Genomic DNA, 22,563 nt, shown 5'->3' on the forward strand with positions numbered 1-22,563 from the left:
ACTTCAAGAGACTGTGGACCGGGGAAGAAGCGCTCCATCGTTCATCACAGGCTATGCAAAACAGACACGCGAGTTCTCTCAAACGCTCTTCCATCAAGCCGGCTCAGATACAGGAAAAGGAATTCCTCTGCCCTACGAGGGCTCGACTTCAGCAAAGATAAACAAAACTACGTCGCTACTCACCTAAACAAAGGTAGTTTTGTGTTGTTGAAAGTCTATTCTCCCGGATGGGAAGCCTCTCAGTAACCCAACTTCTCTGTAAAATAGGCCTACATGTTTTGAGCAGAAAATAAAATATGTCCGCCAGACGGAAATGATTTTGTTTACTCCATAGTGCCCCCTACAGATCTCAGCAATATATATTACCATTGACCATAATCTGTAGGGGGCACTGTGGGGTAGACACAATACTTTTCGTCTGGCAGACATACATTTTTCCCCCCAAAGAAAGTGTATTTTATAGAGAATCTGGGGTGCTGAAAGGCTTTCCATTCGGGAGAATAGACTTTCATCAACACAACAATGCATTTGTTTAGGTGAGTAGCGAAGTGGTTTTGTTTATTTTTACTGAAGTCGAGCTCTCGTAGGGCAGTGGAATCATTGTCCTGTATCTGAGCCGGCTTCCTGGCAGAGTAGAGAGAACTCGCTAACGCTCTGGACCAGAGCTAAGACACGCTTAGAAATAATAGGCTACAGACCTACCTTGTAACAACAATAGTAGACTAATATAAACGATCAGGCTAAGCATGCCGCCGTATTGATGTCCTATAATGTGACTATTCTTTTACATCACTGACAGTTTCAGCCTCGATGAACTACAGACGATATGGCAAAGATTAACAAAACACATTCTACATTCACATCATCATCACATATAAACTCATGCGAATTCACTCGTAAAAAGCCTTACTTTGTCGATGATATTATTATAATGGTGCTCCCAAATATAAATGTCGTTTATTAGATTTGTTCGAACGTAGACTGGACCCAGCCCCACATGATGCGCGACGTCACCGTCACACGCTCCAAACAGTCCTAGGATAATCCGACGTGCGCCCGCATGCATTGGATGATAAGCCTGATTTATGCTTCGTCCTGGGACCGTGTCACTCGCCGAAAATAGCCGATCTACAAGCTCACAATGGGCCATATCATCCCAACATAGGCTAAGATAAGACCAAATACAAACAAAATTGAAAATTGGTCACATATTGATCTGACCTTTGAGCAATTTTTACTCAAATATTTATAATAGTCCAGGGGTCTTTAACATGCAGGGGGTCTAGGACCCCTAGAGTTACTGCAGCCAAATCTTTGTGTGATAGGATATTCTTTTCTACATTAACCACTTCAACTCAACTCAAGCATCAACTCAATTCAATTCAATCTTTATGTCAGACATAAGGAGATAGGCTACATATAACAATTTAACAACACAACACATTATCCCCATTCCCTATTCTGTGGAGAGCTTTGGCCAAAACTAACAAACCTACAAGGCTTGTAGATCTGCTGTTTTGGCAAAGACGTTTGGTGTAGAGGGGGAAAAGAGCAGACCAAGTACAGAGCCAAAGGTCAGGTTTACTAAGTATTGAGGGTTTAAAGTGGTTAAATGCCTTAAATACACATTAACATATTCATGTTAATGTGTAGGCCTATTTAAGGCATTTAACCACTTAAACCCTCAATACTTAGTAAACACAACAGTGGTGACAGCTGCTGTCAAACAAGTCTATGAAGCCATCTATAAAATCTATGAAAAAGTTTGATCTGCAACACAATTTTGTACAATAGCCGATGTAGTGGGGGTCCCTTCTTCATCTCTGTGTCAGCTATAAAGGGGTCCTTGGGCTGAACAACGTTGAAGGTGGACAGGGCTAGATCCATGTGCCTGTCCCATGACTTTCATACTGCCTCTAATAACGCTGCAGCCAGTGGATGCAGCGGCGTGGCGTGCTGCCGGCCTCACATGACAACAGGTCATGAGCAGTTTAAGACAAACTAGGCCAGTGTGTTATTACTCAACCCTCTTTAATGTCAAGGGAAGGGCCCCCCTGCAGTTTGATATGCATTATCAGACCCCATGGGCCCGTTTGATTTTTTTATTATTATTATTACTTGCGCCAGAAGAGTGTGCAAGTGGCGTATCAGTGGCGTATCTGTGTACCAGATCACGTGACAGATAATACTATAAAGCACCTTTTGGAGTAAATTTAGCGCCTCAAAAACGTGATTCATTATCAGGAAGAATAATAATCTTTGTGATTACAATAGGGCTTTGCACTACTGTGCAGTGCTCGGGCCCTAATAGTTGATTGTTTAGATTCTACTGTTTAGACTGAGGATATGTTCTTGTTTTACCCAGGCCCGGATTAACAATGGGAACACATCTACTGCCAAACCCGACCAAAGTCATTTTATTCATTCTTTCATTCATGAAAGAAACCCCAATTTACACAGTGAAACCATCAGTGTTTATGTAACTGAGTGGACAAATGGCACCAATTGGACACCTTGCCAAAAAGCACTTGTCTCAGAAGCAGTTCTGCTTGTCAGACAGTAGGTGTCAGGAGGGTCTGATTTCAATGGAAGAGTATACTATAGGCTCTATAAGGAGACCACCTCCAACCTCTGCAGATATGCATATTATTAATAACTTGGCCTACATCTCTACCATTCAGATTGATTAGAATAGCGTTGTGTTCATTCATTAAAATAAGTTCTGCATTGCAGAAGCTTGACAGATAAAACTATAAAGCACTTTCCATAAAAGACTTAGCCTATAAGCCATAAAGTGCTATACTCCACTGGGGAAAGGTTAAAGATGCATGATAATTTCCACAACATATCCAAAATGCATTCATTCAGTCATTGAGCATCTGTCCTCCAATCAGCCAATAATATTATATCTGACAGTTTAGCCTATAGACAGTGGTTCTCAAATGTTTTCATGACAATGACCCACAAATGAATGTATTTGCCCCCCCACCCCCCCATACAGGTCCATTTGGTTCTATTTGTACACTCTCCGAGTTAGGTGGTCCTTGAAATTAAAAAGTTAACGAACCACTGGTATTGTAATTGTAAAGCAGACGTGAAGTCCACATTACCGCTGTGATAAAACCTGGTTGCCGGAAACGGTTCCAAAATGTGATGGAACTGATTCCCAGTTCTGTAATGTTGTATCCTGTTCCGAATCCCAACCACAGGACCCGTACAGGGTACAGGGCAGCAGGCTCCTCGCCTAGTACTTCGGTAGAAGTCAGAAAGCACCTCAGATCCACAACCTGCGGGGCCCAGAAGAGAGTAAGGGAAGAAATGTTTGAAGGAGACACAGAAGCCTCTGTTATGTCCAGATAGGCATTCTTGGACACAGACAGTGGACACCAGCAGCCTCTTCTGCAACCGGTGTGCTTTATGAAGCATTTCACCAGGTGTATGTGTAACCCAGGTCAACATATAGCCAAGTAAATAAAATAAGGATCTAAATATAAACCAGGTTAAAATAAAGTAACCAAACTTCTAAAAAGGAGCTTTAAAACACATAATTTTCCGACACTTGTGATGTGTTTGCAAAGTTGCACAACCTTAGAAGTACATGCAGTGCTTTGGCCCTAATTATTGATTGTTTAGATTCTACTGTTTAGATTGAGGATAGGTTCTGTTATACCTATGATTCTAGATTACGTTTTCTATGCATTTGATGTATTACCTTATAATTCATAATTACAATTTATTTATTCATGAGACGCTCTTAATCCAGAGCAATTTACAGTAAGCAAGAACAGCACAAGATAATACATAAAAGTAGCAATCTTATTCAATAAAATCAATAAAACAGAAGCAATCTGTTCATCGAGGCTATACACAGTTGGTCTATATAAAAATGTTATTCTAAATTACACTTTTTGCCTTTGCCTGTATATGGTCATCGAGGGTAGGTAACTGTCGTTGCTTATTGTAAATCACTCTGGATTAAGAGCGTCTGCTAAAAGCCTATATTGAAAATAATGTGTCAGCCTGGGACAACCACAAACATGTTTAGATGTTGGTGGATTTAATTTGTCTCTGCTATTGAGACAAATTATGCTATATTATTTACTGCTCAGTGATCCAATCTTTTGTAAAGCATGCCTATCCGGTTAATTTGCACAGAAATGTATATATATATATATATATATATTAGATACATTGCGCATGCAGTAAAATATTCAAAACCATTTTTAAATCCAATTTTTTAATTTGCATTATTTGGCATACAGTTGAAAAACAAAAATCCATATCTCAAAATATTACAACATTACAGGAGACCACTCAAAACAACGATTTATAATGTCAACCTTCTGAAGTCAGAATTGCTTTAAGTAAAAAAATTCCGTTGTCAGTGATGATTTGGGATGCTATGGCATTTGCTGCTTTCAATGCTTTTTTACACATTATTATTCAAATTTTTAGATAAACCTGTAAACGGGATCTGCAACCTGCAAAGTGAACTGATACCAGGCAGTCTAGCATTGCTTTTAGTCAGGGAATATTATCAGAATAATGTCAAATCTTGGAATACATTCCTTACCAAGAAATGTCTTCTTTACCAATGTGTTTGTAAAGTCTAGTAACACATCTAACAAAGTTTGTAATTCCTAGGGGAATTTTTTACATTTGCTGAACGTTGGGGTCCCATTGACTTCAAACCTATCAGTTTGAAGTGGAGCGGTGAATTTGTAGCCTGGGATCCCTTCACTTTTCGGGGTTTGATACGGTCGGTAGCGGAAACCACTCTACGTCATACACTTTGGCCGGAACTATCAAACCGGAAACAGTTTTAACCCCAAATAATTCCCCTGCGCTCAAGGACATACTTTTAGGGCCTACCTAATAAACCCCTTGATGCGGCGTAGCTAGTTTTGCTTTTGGAAAATTCGTTTGGTATTATGCATCTTTTAGTCCAACTCGTAGCGACTGGCAAGACTACACTAGGCTACTGGAGCATTTTAATAGGGATTGGGGAAACAAACGGGGGGAACCAAAACAAAGCGACGCCACTTCTTCTGCTTGTGGTTTCCGCCTAGACCGGATCAAACGGCCCATTGTAAACAAATACGAAGTGTGTGTGTGTGTGTGTGTGTGTGTGTGTGTGTGTGTGTGTGTGTGTGTGTGTGTGTGTGTGTGTGTGTGTGCGCGTGTGTGCGTGCGTGCGTGCGTGCGTGTGAGTCTAGGCTGCACAACAGTGGTCATCTCAATCTATTCCTGTTTTTATAGTTTAAAGATTCGGCCACACACCGCTGTACTAATGAAACATAACTCCAGCCATGCACCGTTTTGTACTAAAGAAACATAGCACGCATAGTGTGTTTGTGTGTATGTCTGGGATGCTCAACAGCGCCACTTGGTGACCCAGGCCTGCATTGCAGCTATTTGTACTCTACATCTACAGGACAGGGTTGAGATCAGGGAGACAGGGAGACACACAAAGTAGTTTAGGGAGCTGCTTCACCGCTCCAAAAACAATACAATACAGTAGCCTAGTATGTAGGGGTCAAACTAGGGTTTTTTCATGATTCTGAATCCATTGCAAGCATTTGTTTTGCACGAAAAATACTCCTTTGGCTAAAAGCGGCCATAGCCATTTCCAAGGTCATCACAAACCACTTTTTGTGGGCCGTTTTTTGTGCAAAACGTTTGCTTGCAATGCAAAATCATGAAAAACCCTCACCGTCTCTGAATCTTTTAACAGAATGCCGTTGCAGCCCACTTTCACCCACGATGACCCAATCATTACCTGCAAGTCATGTGATCTACAGGAAAGCAAGCAAGTCGGTAAGTGCACACAGGTGTATAGATGGCAGTGGTGTGAACATTAACAGGTGTGTGACTGTAACATGGATAATAATGCTTTCACTTGCCCAGGCATCAGATGTGTATTGTGCACTAATGTTTTTGTTCTGCCACCTTAAGAGAACTGACAGCAGCCTCTAAGCCGGAGGTAATGACGTTGTCTATTGCACTTCCTATTCTGTCTCTGATATTAAAGCGGTAGGTTGTGTTGATTCTACTGTGCAGATCATTTGATCTATTTTGTTTATTTTAGTTTACAATTGTGCATTCTATTGATACATACTGTATGTATTCAGGATACAGACTGATGTTTTAGATAGTATTTTCATTATAGGCTACTCTGTTTTTTTTATTATTATTATTATTTTTCAGCTTTTATCACTGTGGAAAACTGTTTGTCTGTTCATCAGAATAAATCTACTCAACTGAGAATCCTGCTCTGTGGTGCTTTACAACACAACGAAAGACCGCGTCTGTGGCATGAAGATTAACGATAACATTTAGTTCAGGCTCCATTTTGACTCGACACCGAGACAGAGAAGCAGCTTCATGTACGGTAAGTGTTTTATCTGGGAGATTCATGGCTCGTGGTTTACTGGTGCCACAATAAAAAACGTGCATAAAAGTTTCCCAGAGACTTTAACAAAAATATTTATATCAATTTGTAAACAGGCCACCATCAAGGCCAGTCAGCGGTGAAGTTCCTTGGAACTTTAGGGTAACATTTAGTTCAGGTTCCATTTTTTTTCTTTTCGTTGAATATTTTATTAGACAAAAATGGAGAACAGACTACAGTACAAGTATAGTCAATACACTAAAAACTGTAGTAACAGGTACAGTTAAACACCCTGCCTAAAAGGAGCATCCCAAATAAGTCCTTTTATTTACGGTCTTGTTTTAGAGAGGCATGGAGAGAGGGAGAGAGAGAGAGAGAGAGAGAGAGAGAGAGAGAGAGAGAGAGAGAGAGAGAGAGAGAGAGAGAGAGAGAGAGAGAGAAACACCCAGGAAGAGAGAGGGGGAGGCCTGCCAAATAATAACATTACGCTGATTTCACCCGCTCTCCAGCCCTCGCCCCTCGCCTGCCAAGGCATATCGCTGTCCCCTCCTCCCAGAGCTTCCTCCTTTTGAGAGGTCTTCTCCCAGACAATCTGAGCCTTCCCCCCAACCAGCTACAGCTCACCTGATCACCTCCAAAAGCTCCAGTTTACCCCAGGAGTCTTCTGTGGAGATCTAATTTGAGGAACAGTTTGGGGGAAATGCAGCACACACACAAATTGACCGCTCAGAGGGTTTTCTTTTCCAGGGAGATATAACCGAAACCTCACAGAACCCGGAACCTTGGCCCAAACATACTATTATTTGGGGTTGAAACTGAGTTCGGTAACTTCGGTTTGGTAGTTCTGGCCAAAATGTAGTCCGTCTGATGACTACAACATGACGTAGGTTGTTTCCGCTCCCGACCGGATCAGAGTCCCAAAATGCAACTGATCCCAGTCTAGAAGCTGAGTGGTAGCTTATATGAATGGGATGGATACGTGCGAACACACAGTTTTCCTGTAGACGGTGTGAAAGCGCCTTTATGCCCTGGGGGCAGCCAGTGGTGCGTGCGACGGCTGGCTCTTCCTCCGAGGTGGAAAGTCTGGTGACACAAGGTTCCAGATGCTTCTGAATTACTGTGTTTATCTATTTCCATTTTGCTTTTTGAAATTAGCTTAAAATAACGCGCTGGTGTTCACGACAAATAGCGCGCTGGTGTTCACGACAAAACGATTGGCAGGCGGAAATTCGGAATATGGATGTTCACCAAAAAATAATGCTGATTGTGGTGGTATCAACTCTGCCAGGCGATCCTCCTTTTCTTGTGTCCATGTGCTATTGTGTTTGGGTCTTTTTTTAATGTTTTCACTTAAGACTTACATATTCTCTTGGAGTATGGATATGACAGACATAATCTACAGTACGTGGTTGTTAACCCTGTTGTTTGATCACCACTATGTTTACCGTGAAGCTAGTTAGCATGTTGTATCAATGATATATTTTGATCGAATATTGACAGAAACTATATAAAGGGTCATCTGGTGGCGAAGAGTAGTATCACTCATCTGACCACCAGAAAGAATGACCTGGTGCTGGTATAGGAACTAATTGTGTGTGTGTGTGGCGTGCGTGTGTGCGTGCGTGCGTGCGTGCGTGCGTGCGTGTGCGCGTGCGTGTGTGTGTGTGTGCGTGCGTGCGGGTGTGTGCGTGTAGGCTGTGCGTATCTGGCTGTGAGTGTGTGTCTGGCTGTGGTTGTGTATGTGTTTGTTCCAGTTTCAGAGACTCCAGGACAAGAATATATCACAAACATAATGGACTACTTAAAACGTGAGACTTCTTACCCCAAGTGGAGTCCCCAAATTATTTATGGGGTCCCAGATGATTAGCTTAATGTGGAACATTGTTTTCTCACTCAACAGTAAACAAGCCAACATACAGTATAAGTGTAGCCTACAGGGTATCTGCACATTTCTTAAGTTACAAGTCCTTACATTTTAAGGACTTTTAAGAGCTTTTTAATAGCAAACTTGACAAATTGTCAAATGTTAAATAAGAGATATAGTGAAAATAGCTGAACTAAAAGCTCACAAGATCAAGGATCCACAGTTTGACATGCATTAGGCGACAGACCCGACCCCCATGGCATTTATATCATTGGGTCCCCAATTCATATTGTAAAATCAAAGTAAATTTAACTCTAAATGGAGGTTCCATTTGTACACTCTGAGTTACAGAACCATAAGGGTCCATTTGGTTCCTGACTATCATTTGAGAACCACTGTCCTACACACTGTGACAGTGTGTGCATAGGCACAACAGCATCGAAGTAAATTTCCTTCTGATCAGTCAAACATTTTTCCTATCACTTGCCTGATTATATCTGAGGGGGAAGCCGCAGCGTCTCGGTTATATTCCACATAAAGGGTATGTAGTTGAAATAATGGGACGTAGAAATAATGAGGTTTCCCCATGCATCATAATGCCACTCAGGATCAACACCATGGACAGACTGAGTGGCAGACTAGGGCTACGTACACACGATGACATCTTTTCAGGAAATATGCGTATATTCGGTTGTACACACGGAGACGCGAAGGTGGCGTCTTCAGATTTATTCACTCTGGGAGCCTCTGGGAGTATTCAGGCACACACACAAAACGCCTGCTTCATGTGGCCGAGAGTAAACTTTGCGGATTCAACTAATCGTATTCGTATGGCCGGCGCCTGAGTAGCAAAACATAATGCAGAATGAAGCATTGGAGTTTTGAAGCGCTCCTCCTCACTACTGACTCCTAATGACTCCTGCTGACTTTGTTTTTTGACACTCAGTAGGCGTTCCCGCGTAACTTCCAGGTACGATGATGTCACGCACTGACGCACATACCGTATTGTAACCAGTGACATCTGTTCATTTGTTGTTAGCACTTATCACTCAGCATGCTCTGATCAAGTATTACCACTCAACTACTGCTATCTTTGTCCAAAAAACGGTTGCAGACGTTCTGCTTTTGCCCGATGCCCACTTGAATGAGCTTCTGAGCTTACACAGCTGGAGCTAATGAATTAAAGAGCCAGAGCTGTCTGCATTCACGCCATTAGGGACTGAGTGAATGAGACAGGGAGAAAAACAGGTGAGAGCGAAAAAGAAAAACAACAGTGTGTGCGTCTCTCAGCCGCTCTCAACTCACAGGGGAGAGATGGGGAGCGGCCGGAGCGTATCGATATTATGGAAAACTCACATATGAACATACCAGCACATTAATCACGTGTGGAAATAGTGCCATTAATTTGCGTTAACTCGTTATTATCATGTTAACTTTGATAGCCTTACTTGGAACCCTTCCTTCCCTAATATTTCATGGGGATAATATGGCTGGTAACCTGACTTTCGCCAGATGGTGGCAGCATTGCGTATGCCTGCATAACGCTCTGCTTTTACCATCTGGGCTCGCTCCGGAAGAGTTGATAACACTCGTAAAGTCCCGGGCCGGACCAATCAGCGGCAGCTATGGGCGGGCTCTGAGCGGCTCTGAGCCAATAGAGTCTGATTGCAGACCACGTGGAAACCCAGGAGGCAGATTCTGGGTGCAACGTCATGCAGACAGGCCAATATGAGTGGTTGGAGTTGGCACTCCCAGACTGTGACAGAGAGACGGCCATATCCAATCACCTGCTATAGAATTTGAAAAAATGGCCCGCCCCTTACATCGGTTCTGCCGGAGCGGTTCTGCAGGCATACGCAATGCTGCCACCATCTGGCGAAAGTCAGGTTATATGGCTGGGCTACATAAAAAAAGTGAAAAAGGAACGTTTGTTGAGTGTGATGATAGAGCGCAGCAGCCATGAGAGGGAATTAGAGTAGTTACGGATCCTGAAATCACCCAGAAATATTAAAAGTAAGTGCCATTCCCACTGGGCACAATAACTATAAAGCCTATAACTATATGTTTCACCATTGTATTTTTTTATAATCGGTGTTAACGATTTTAAAACTATATATTTTTTATAGTTATAAATAGTTATAGTGCTCAGTGTGAATGGTCCTTAAAAACACTTAGAATTTCTTAGAAATGTTTCTATTTGAAGAATGTTTTGCTCTGTTTTTCTGTCAAAATGTAATGAACGCAGATTAAATTGCGGTCAGCTATAGTGTTCATACTAAACTAAATGTCCCTGGTGTCAGGCTCAGCAGATGCATTTACAGCAGCACCCATGATGCCAACCCAGAGCACACCCACTGACCTGAAGCCAACCCACCATACCCCATCAAATGACCTGGATCCAACTGAAGGAGGTGAGTAGAATTATGTTGAATTACAGTCAAAATCTTAATAAGAAGTAAGGGTCATCAATATTCAAGAGGTCTGGGCTGAAACGAATCCAGGCTTCCTGCTGATTGGCTCATTTTCATTTAAACATGTTTCACTGTAGGAACTTCATCTTCTTGATTGTTAACTGTTTTACTGCTACGGACGTTACCGAATGTCGCTCTTCGCCAATACGGCCGTTCGTTCGTTTACCTTGTTGATGTCCGTAAGCTGATGAGGGGTTGCACCTCCGTGTACTGTAAACACATCGCCCGCAATGATGGTCTTAAAAATCCCTCATGCGTTAATATCAACGGAGACCAATTCTCTTCCGTGTTGATTTCTCTGGCCCTGTGGCTCTGTGGCGAGTGACTGGTCTCAATGGATGGCAACTCAGAACGGCCAAATTCACATTAATTCTTGCATGACACCGCCCTCTGCTGCCTGGTCCGCCAAAGTGCATGTTGCGCAATCAAAAAAAAAATAATAATAATAAATAAATAAATGTCTATCTATCTACTATAACGTCGCAAAGGTAAGCCGCTTTTTGCTGGCACCAGACCCAATAAATAAATAAAACATCTGGCAGTAATAGAGTTAATGTCATTCTTCAATGATTTTCACTTTTGATTCGATTTATTTTTCCAGGATCTGCTGTGTCTACAGTCCATGTTTCAAGTCTGCCAGAGCCTCCAGGAAACAGCACAAACAGACTGGACTTTCTGGGACGTGAGTACATTTCCATCATTGTTGTACAGTAGGTTTAACTGGAGAAGTGAGTATACAGAGAAGTGAGACATTTTCATTAGTGGTGCAGGTTTAACACTTGTATGACAGCATTATGAACAACTAACACTTGACTTAAATCATATATGACCGTTCCTCCCCTGCCATTTCATTGGACATTCTCTCCCCCGCACAGCAGAGATGGTATTCTTTTCTTAGTGTCGAACATTTCAATCCCAGTCTAACCTCACGATGACTAGCCTACATTTCATTTGGTTTAGGCAGGCAGAAAAAACTGGGAACATGTGAAGGACGAAAATATTCAATCCACGTCGTTACATCCGCAGTTCAATCGCTTTTACATTGGAAAGAATACAGGGAACAGGGAAAGTGTAATCCATTTGGAATAGTAACTGAAATCTGTCTAAAATCTTTATTCACCCCCAAAATGACATTTATCGCATTCCAGAGACAAAAGTTTGATTACAATAAATGTACTCCCATTGATTCCGGACCCAAATGCATTTGGGTCCCCATCTGGAATGATGATGTCAGCAGAGTTTGTATATACGGTAAGAGCGCTCTTGGTAATGTCCTCATTAACGGGCGAAGACATTAGACATGAGGCCAGCAGCGCACACCTCGTGGTGAACTCTGCTTGCGCTGTTGCGCACAAAGTAGGCCATGTGTGGCCTGCTTGAGCGTGAGGCACAAGTTGGCACCTCGACAGATTGCAGTTCTAGTTATTATTATGTTCAGCTATAATATCATGGCCAACACAGTGACTCCAGGTGTAAAGTGTATTTTGTCATGTGTTTTTCTCAAAGATGCCTGTCAACTTTCACTGGACGAAAATACAGTGAACAACGAGCTCATCCTGTCAGAGGACAAGAGGAGTGTGCGGAATGTAGGACGAGACCTCTGTTATCCTGAACATCCGGACAGATTTACCAAGCACCCTCAGGCGTTGAGTAAAGAGAGTCTGCCTGAACGTTGTTACTTTGAAGTAGAATGGAGTGAATGGGCTGATTGATATAGCAGTCAGTTATAAAGACATCAACAGAAACGACTGGGATCTGTCAGGCTTTGGACTCACTGACAGGTCCTGGAGGTTAGATTGCTCTGCTCCTACAGGCTACATCTCCTATCACAACAATGGTCAGACACAACTGCCAGGACGTCCCTCCAGAGTCCCTCCGGGCATGGCTCTCGGGGTAGTGGGGGTGTACGTAGATCACAGAGCAGGTACTGTGTCTTTTTACACTGTTGATGAAAACACTCTCACTCTCCTCCACACAGTAAACACCACCTTCACACAACCTCTCTATGCAGGGATTTATACTAGTCGTACAGCAGGGTTGCGTAAGGTCTGGTAAAAACTCACTTTATATACTGTACTGCTCACTCATACTTTCATACCTAACTGTGTGGAGGTATGGGGAACACACAAGACAATCACCAAACCAATCTGCTACAAAAAAAAAGCAATAAGAATATTATTGTGAACCAAATTGCTTACCTGTAACCCACTATTCATTAATACACAAACTCTAAAACTAGAAGATCTAGTAGAGTTGCATACAGCTCTAATCGTGTTTAAAGCTCATAACAATAGTCTGCCACCCTGCATGCAGGAGCTGTTCGTAACAAGGAAATCCCATATGCACATAGGGGGACACACATATTTAAGAAAGGAAGTGCCAATACCAATATGAAACCAATATGAAAGGCAAGTGTATCTCTGTGATGGGTGTTAACCTCTGGAATGACCTAGACAAACAATTTAAAATATGCACAAACATCATAAAAATTCACGAAAATAAGGTATTAAATAAATATAGAACAATATTGTAATCACGTAGGTAATGTATAAAATAAATGTGTATCTGGGTTTAAAGCTAAAACCATGCTCTGCAGTCAATCAGCCTCAGAGCTAGGTGAAGCACTGAATGGAGTGGTGTGTAAAAGTGGAACCATGCTCTGTGGTTGATTAGCCACATAGCATGACGAAAGCATACTATTATAGTATTGTACCTAATGAAATCTGACTTGTTCCTATAGGGTGTGCCAAATGTAGTTCTAAGAGCGGCCATTTCTTGGGTAAACACAACCTTACACAGGTGTTATGATTAGACTATAGCATTAGTTCTATGCAATCAAACATTGAAACACCTGTGTTTTTACCCAAGAAATGGCCGCTAAGGACTACAAATGACGTAGGCGTTGGCACACACTATAGCTCTCTGCGCTGAGACATATCAACTGTTATCTTCTTTGTTTTGAAACTTTCAAATAGTGTTGACTAAAGCAAATCAGAGTGCTCAGTTTAAGTATTTGTTGTTATTATCAGCATTATTGTTATTATTATTCATATTTTTTCACCAGTTTGCTCAATTATGGAGTGCGTTGATTTACTTACTTATTTTCAATTTGTCAGAAGTTTCTTTTTTTCTGTCTATCTGAATCAATGTTTGAAACTGTAATACTATGTTTTTTATTTTAAATGCTATTTTTCAAAAAGGGTAGGCATTATAAGCCTTGGCTTCAGCCTATACCTTTTCGGCGCCACCATGTACTAGTGGACTATAAGCTAAATGTATGTATATTTTCAAATGGACAGAAATAAAGATTTACTACTGCTACTACACACACACACACGCACGCACGCACGCACGCACGCACGCACACGCACACATACACACACATGGACTAGGCTATTGTACAACTTGTAGATCAGTTATTTGAATGTAGTTCATTCAAAGCAGTACAACTTGGATCCGAATCTGATATTTTCATTCTGCTGTTGAATGTCATGAATTATACTGATAGGTTGTAAATAAATTAAGATGAAAATACTTTGTTATTGTGGATTATGTATTTATGTATGTATTTATTCATAAGCCATTTTTCAAATCAAATCAAGTTTTCTCACTCAACAGTAAACAAACCAACATACAGTATAAGTGTAGCCTATACATGGTATCCGCATGTTATTAAAAATATGCACATTTCTAAAGTCACAATTTAAGGACTTTTAAGACCTTTTTAATACCAATTAAAATGTTATTAAGTAAGAAAGAGGAACATTGTGAAAATAGCGGAACTACAATCTCACAACCCCTTGCAGCGTGAGACGTTGGTTTCTACAGACAGAGTAAATGAAACCTATTTTTCATCTTTCTATATCCGGTCCAAAATGCTAACGGAAATTAATGCTATTAATGCTATTGGCCAGAGGAGTGAGTCGCGTGACATGCCTGTTTAAAGGCATAAGTCACTGCTATAAGTCACTGCTATAAGAGGTGCACTCACCACTGGCATCACCACTGGCGATGCCAGTGACATCACTGGCATCACCAGGATTGCTGGTCCCTCATTGGCTGTTAATGATGTCTTTGACATAAATGCTGGTCCCTGATTGGACTACAGGCTTAAACACACACAGCTACCTATACCTACCTACATACGGAGCTGAACACAGAAAGTAAAGACTGTCAATAAAATGAAGAATAACTAAATATAAAACTAATTGGAGCTGGAGCAGAAATTGATATAAAAACATTTAAGAATATAAAATCCTGCAGCAGCATATATAAATAAACAATAAACACAAATAAACAAAGAATATAACATAAAGAATATAAAAATGAAATAAAAATGAATTAATGAATCAATGAATGAACAAAATAAAAGTAAATAAAAATAAATAAAACAGAAAAACAATCACATAAACTGTTGTTTAAATACAAATAAATGAATCATCTCTATGGGCCATATCAGACACGTTGCGTTTTGTGAGTAGTCTTTTACTTACTGCTTTTTCATGAGTTTTTGGAGAAGTGCCCTGGATGCCTCCAGTTGATAAAAATGGTGAACACTACAAAGTATACTGTAGTGAACAAACTTTTAAACTGAACGTTGTAAAAGTGAAAAGAATCAATATTGATCAACTTAAGGCTTAAATCTTCCTCAAGTACTTGTGTCCCTTATCTTGACTGTTATCGACCACATAGCCTGGGGGTGGGTCATAGTTGGCGGGGCACACGCTCATCCTATTTTGAGTGAACGTTGTGTTATATGTGGTATCACCTTCCATTGGAGTACCTTCCACCCTACCCTGGTTAGTTGGCTTGAAGCTCATGGCTGGCTTCATTGGATGGGATGTATAGGCCTGGTTGTATGAAGTGACGTCCTGGAGGGGCTCACTGCTGGCCTTGTACACGTCTGGGGGCCTTATGTAGCGTGGCTCCATTTGATGGGTAACGAACGTCAACTCATTGCAGGTCACGCCATCAAAGGGTTCGCTCGAGGCCTTCAGGTTGGTCACGGGTTTAAAGCCTTTGCGAATTTCCATAGGTCTGGGTTCAAAATCCTCCTGGTATTTGGTCGCGCCCCCAAACCTGTCCGAGGGAGGTTTGTAGTTGAGTTGAGGTACAACAGTTTCTCTCCTAGATGTTTGCCAATTCCTGTAGCAATCGTTATGTGTGGTGAGGTCCTGGAAGGGCTCACTGCTGGGCTTGTACACGTCTGGGGGCCTCAAGTAGCGTGGCTCCATTTGATGGGCGACATAAGACAACTGGTTGCAGGTCACACCATTAAAGGGTTCGCTTGAGGCCTTCAGGTTGGTGGTGGGTCTAAAGCCCTTCCGAAGTTCCATGGGTCTGGGTTCAAAGTCCTCCTGGTATTTGGTCGAACCCCCAAACCGCTCCGAAGGAACCCTGTAGTTGAGTTGAGGTGCAACGGTTTCTCTCCTAGATGTTTGCCAATTCCTGTAGCAATCGTTATGTGTGGTGAGGTCCTGGAAGGGCTCACTGCTGGGCTTGTACACGTCTGGGGGTCTCATGTAGCGTGGCTCCATTTGATGGGCGACATAAGACAACTGGTTGCAGGTCACGCCATTAAAGGGTTCATCTGAGGCCCTCAGGTTGGTGTTGGGCTTGAAGCCCTGCCGAGGGTCCGTAGACCTGCCCGTATAATCCGCCTCGTATTTGGTCTTACCATCATCCTGAGAATTCTCAAAGCTAATAGTTGAAGGGTTCTTGGGACAGCGGTGACGGCCGCATTGACATATTGTGCATATACATGTCATGTTGTAAATCGAGTTGAAGCTGTCTTGTTGACGATCAGGTCTCCTTAACCGATCTCTAGATCTCTTCTCCTACCTATACTAAGTGACCGGTCACAGCACACATGCTACATATGGTCTACGCCGCTGCAGTGATGCATGACGTTTGATGATGTCATCAAATACTGTATGGCTGAAGTGTAATGAGCACAAATCTGACAGCGAAATCCGAAATGATGCAGCGGCAGGACTCAGGAGCATATCGTCGCTGTCAATTTACAATTAAAATTTACAATTTAGGCATTTAGCAGATGCTCTTAATCCAGAGCGACTTACAATAAGCTAGGTAACACATTAATACATCAACATCAATACATCAAATGCATAGAAATAGTCATCTAAGAAAAAGGACGTAGGTAGACCAAGCACATATTCAGTAAAAACACTTTATATAAGAAACCCTGAACAAATGCTATCTAACTTTCATGTAAGGTCATTGATGGTAGGCAAGTGCTACGGTAAATGCTACTGTATATGGGCTAAGGTGGAGTCTGAAGAGTGAGTCTGAAGAGTGAGTCGGCGGAAGCTAGGGAGTGAGTCTGTTGTTCTAAGTGCAACAGAGAGTTTGTTCCACAGTTTGGGGGCCAGGAGGGCGAAATGTCTAGGACGGGCACAAACCAACTATACCTCAGTTTTGTTTCGTTTTATATTTAATAAATGATGTGCTATTGAACACCCTTTACGTCTGAGTGTGGGTTTTACAAATATTGAACCAATGAAAAGTAATAAAAAGCACTTCTGACTAAATCTCCTAACTCCATTGGATCCTCAAACTGCCAGTCAAACCTCCTAACCCCACTGCGTCATTCAAATTATGGACAAAACAACAACAATTAATGGTCAAAATCATTTTGACTCCACTTGAGCTGTATTTGGGTAAAGTGATGATTCACCATACCAGCTTTGATGAGGCAGTATTGTGTTGTTCTAAAAACATGTTTCTGTTTGTCCATTTCCTGAAAAGTTATATTTTCTGCCCGACAGCAGAGAAATAAAAGTTAGGGGGGAAACAATCAAGTTCTTCAAGTGATTCCAGTCTGTCAATAAGGGAAGAGATGTATTTTGTTGGGATAATCGTAGTGACACATACAGACTTTAGACCGCAAGATTACCTGCAATATTTTAGGAAATTGTACATTTTACGATAAAAACGTTTTTATTGAGCAAGCATTTGGCATCAGAACATGCCCTAAGGAAGATTTTTGGCTTATAGGGCCATCGCAGATTTGTCCCGTGATAACCATGGCAGCCATTTTCCAAAATGGTTGCCTTAACTACTTGAGCAGGCTGTATGCATATATATATATTGTACATTTAGCCTATAGCAGTGTTTTTACCCTTTCTTTGTCGAGTAGAGCAACAACCAGAAACATGATAATATATGGGGCTTTCAGAATAAATGGCATATTTCTTGGTTGTATCTCTATGCATTTTAGATTTGTATCTGTACATATTGCTAAACATCACCTGATGATCACTTTCGAATGTGACTTTATTTATACATTTATTCTCACACTCAGGTTAAAACTATTTTGTGAACCAATAAATTATCAACATGTTATCATTCCCAAATTGTCTGCCATTTACCTGCCATTTGCATTTAACCTCAGATTCAGTTCTTTTACAGTTCTTTTCTGCACCTCAGAATAAATACTTTGATTTTAGATCAAGCACTAATGGGGCAGTAATCCACACCACCCACTGTAAACCTGAATGTTTTTTCCCAATAATTAAATTAGAGAACTAGACTCAAACGCAGACTGCTTGACCAATCAGGGCCACATTCCTCACATTCCTCACTGAAATTAAATAGCATAAATAGCACTGCTCACTTTACACTAGGTGTGATTTTTGTCAACGACAAGAATCAGCTCTTTATTGTATGAAGTAACAAATGATGGTGTCAAATTATCTTAGATTATGGACCTCCTTGCAACTGCCTTGTCACTAACTGCAAATAATCCCTCAAATAACCGAAGAAAGAAAAAAAAAGTCTGTCCCATCACATTTTATACACCTGAAAAGGTAGTCTTTCATAATCCTGGAACCATACAGTGGGAAACAATATTCAGAATCAACCGACTGCAACCAACTCGACAGCTCGTTTTGTCATATTTTCTGTGTGGAGCTTGCATGTTCTCCCCGTGTTTGCATTGATTTTCTTCCAGATACTCTGGTTTCGTCCCACATCAAAAGATCTGTACATTGGTGCTCCAGCCACCAAGGGGGGGGGTCTCTCCATTCCATAGAGGTTAAGGTTAGCCTAGGGTTAGGGAAAGAGATAGGGTTAGTGTCGGAATGGAGACATGTCGGAAAGTAGACATGTCGGAATGGAGAGATGCACTCCCACCAAGGTACTGGCATTGCAACTAGAGTTGGTCCCAATGCACTGCATGGTGGCTACTCAGTGCAATCAGGCAATTTCTAATTCAAATCAAACTGCACTTCAAGGGAGCTATAGCCTGGTAAACCCTGACGTTTCAGACATTACTGGCTGCATTACTGATTGGGGTTAGGAGGCACATGTTCACGTTTAGTTAGTATACAGCAATGGGAATTGGACGGCTGGCCGGCTTCTGTCAAGTCCACGCCTCGGTTCCGACTGCCTTTATCCTGTGGCTGGCTCTTAGGCAGTCTCCTCGCGATGGCCATGAAGATCTCGTTTACATTTATAGCTGTCATGGCCGACGTCTCCATGAACACCAAGGTGTTGTTTTCTGCATATGACTGGGCGTCCTGGAAATCCACGGCTCTGTTGCCCGCGAGGTCGGCCTTGTTGCCCGACAAAGCGATGATGACGTTAGGGCTACCTTTGCTCCTCAGCTCCTTCACCCAGCTCTTGGCCCTCGCAAAGGACTCCTGGTTTGTGATGTCGTACACCACGATGGCGGCGTGGGCCCCTCTGTAGTACATGGGCGCCAGGCTGTGGTAACGCTCCTGTCCCGCAGTGTCCCAGATGTCAAACTTCACCGTAGTGTCGCCTAGATGCACTTTCTGGGTCAGGAAGGCTGCTCCTAAGGTGCTTTCCTGGAACTCTGAGAACCTGTCGCTGACAAAGCGGAGCGCCAGGCTTGATTTTCCCACTGCTGACTCGCCCAGTAGCACCAGCTTATACTGACAGATGTTGTGCCCAGCATTGTGCCGGTTGGGTCTCATAGCTCTTCCCGGATTGGCGGCGGCTGACGACATAGTCAACAATGCCACATTGGTATAAGTTATGCACCAGAGCCTTTATGATAGTGGTTACTTGAACTGTAACTATACTAACTATTTAGACCGCCGCAGTGATGTCACAACGTACGTCACTGGAGTGTCAGTGACGTGTCATGAATGCCATACCTAGTCGTGGGCGAAGCCGGAAAATATAATATAAATCATTATGGAACTTAAAGACATCAAAGAAAGCACCCTATTTAGACGACAAAGCTAAAAATGTCCAATCATATATATATACCATAACTAGCTAGCTTCTTTAAGAGCCAAATCAGCCAATCTATAAGAGGAAGTGAATAACAGCGGAATCGGGCTGAGACATCTGGCCACGCTGTCATTAGACTGGGATTAGGTTACAAAAAATATATGCAAAGGTTGTTGTGTTAATAGTAATATAGTACCCCTGGTACCCATATGGAGATCCATGTACTGTATATGGAGATGTCCTATGACGTCTAGGACATCTGACATCATACATACAATCCCTTTTATGCCCATATACGTGGAGATCCCTGTCTGTAGAACCAGCCACACAGATATGGGTCTTGGCCATCTGCCATATATGGATTCTGTTAGTGTGGTATGTGGCCTCCATATAGGCATTCCCATATGAAGTCCTGTTAGATATGGGCTTAATATTGATGACATCTGGGACCTCCATGTATGCGCATAAAAGGGATTCTGTTAGTGTGGTTCCCCTGACATCACAGTGAAGTCGGAGTGTGATGTCAGAGCGGAAAAACCCATTCTGTTAGTGGTTCCCGTGACATCATAGTGACGTCACAGTGATATAAGGGAACCACAGTGTTAGGCGTTATAGACAGAGATATGGACAAGCTGTGACAGTTCACATACTAAACTGCGACCTACGGTTGTATGTACGGTGCGTAAGAAGAGTGCCACACAAGGTGTGTGCTGCTGGCCTCATGTCCTAATGTCTTCGCCCGTTAATTAAGACATTATTATTATCAAGAGCGCTCTTATGTACCAAACTCTGCTGACATCATCACCAGTAATGCTGGTCCCCATGGCTGGGATACATACATGAAAAGAATAGTACACGCACATCCGTGGCCCAGGTGCTAGACAAGCAGAATCATGAAGGACAAGTAGAGTCTGCACACTGGTTAAGCTCCAAAAAGTTTTATTGCTCGTCAACGTTTCGATCAATGGATCTTCATCAGGAGGCCGTCCTGATGAAGATCCATTGATCGAAACGTTGACGAGCAATAAAACTTTTTGGAGCTTAACCAGTGTGCAGACTCTACTTGTCCTTCTTTGGGATACATACATCCCAGCCATTCCGGGGCTACGGTCTTCAAAAATCCCAGTCATCTACATACATACCAAACTGAAAACAGTAATTGTGCTCTGCTTGTGTCAGAGTTCCACCTACCCATCAATTTTAATTCCGCATTTATTTCTGTTGTACATTGTTAGTTAACAACAAATAAATCTAACTCGAGAAAGAGAAAGACAAAGGAGGGAAAAAAATTATGTTACTTGAGTAGAGTAGTTCACAACAAGTAGGTAACATAGGATGCAATTTTTTAAATAATTCTATAATGGATGTGGGCTTGCTTCAAGCCAAAAAATTATGAGCCGGAGGGAGCGTCTACCTTTCTGTATTTGGTTTTGCCACCATGGTGACATCACTGTCTGACATCACAGACTGGCCTGGAGATGGAACACCATGTATGGGCATAAAGAGCCAAGAGGAGAATAAACTTGATAGATAAAGATTTGGGAGAACATACTTGTGCCCGCTTTCAGCGAGCCTACACTAATACATTTTATTGATATTGCATTCTCAAAGTTCTATAGTAATAATAATAATAACAACAATACATCTCAAAGTGCTTAGGTATAGAATGAAAAAAAAAGTTGCATCCTATGTTACCTACTTGTTGTGAACAACTCAAGTAACATACGTCTATAACTATGCTCATGTTTGCACATCGAGCAACCTGTCAGGTACAAACAGTATGCTTATTATGCTTATAGCCAGTGGTGTGTTCTAGTTGTCTTCGGAGGGATACGATAATCTACCTTCGCGTGGTCATGGACATTGCTATAATTCTATAATGAATAAAAATTCTTGCTTTAATAAAAAATGAAATACTACAGTAGTCTGAATTCAAAATAAAACTCTATGATAATAGGCTACAATAGTTTTTAAATACATTACCACAGTGCTATTTATTTATATTTTTTGTTCTTGTTGTTCTCAATTAGTATGTGGGTAGCTAAAAGTGCAATCTGTAACATCTGTTCTACTTGGGATACAAACCATTATAAGCCCATGATTTCATGTTTGGAATGACAAATTAAATAGATCGTTTTGCTTTCTTAATTTTTTCCCTCTTTTGTCTTTCTCTTTCTCGAGTTTATTTGTTGTTAACTAACAATTTACAACAGAAATAAATGTGGAATTAGAATTGATAGGTAGGTGGAACTCTGACACAGACATAGGCCTAACCATATAAATGCAGCTACGTCCATGGAATGTGTTGTCTAACCCCAATGTGTCATCATGGCATTTAATGGCGCAACAAATCAGTCAGCTCCATATATGGGCACAAAAGGGGGCATGACCGTATATGACCATATAAAGATGACATCAACAATCTCCATATATGGGCTTAAATGCGACCGCAATGCCCACATATGGTCAAGTGCATATATGGGCCAACCAGCAATGACAAATAAAATCACACCACACAAACTTCACGCACTAGAATATATTATATATTGTGATCTTGAGCTTGACCAAAATCCATTATACTATGCCTAAGCCATAGTGCATTTCTGAAATTCTGG

At 41.7% G+C, this 22,563-nt stretch overlaps 1 protein-coding gene across 1 annotated transcript; it reads right to left on the reverse strand.

Moving 5' to 3' along the window:
• Positions 1 to 19,029: 19,029 nt before the first annotated feature.
• On the reverse strand, positions 19,030 to 19,719 carry LOC308297339 (ras-related protein Rab-5A-like; the record flags this gene model as incomplete). The annotated part of the gene is made up of 1 exon (XM_080740752.1): positions 19,030 to 19,719. The coding sequence occupies one exon, from the start codon at positions 19,717 to 19,719 to the stop codon at positions 19,030 to 19,032; it is 690 nt and encodes a 229-aa protein (XP_080596878.1).
• Positions 19,720 to 22,563: the final 2,844 nt, after the last annotated feature.

This window comes from Nannobrachium achirus (genome assembly GCF_963921795.1).
Source record: "Nannobrachium achirus genome assembly, chromosome: 2".
Taxonomy (NCBI): Eukaryota; Metazoa; Chordata; class Actinopteri; order Myctophiformes; family Myctophidae; genus Nannobrachium; species Nannobrachium achirus.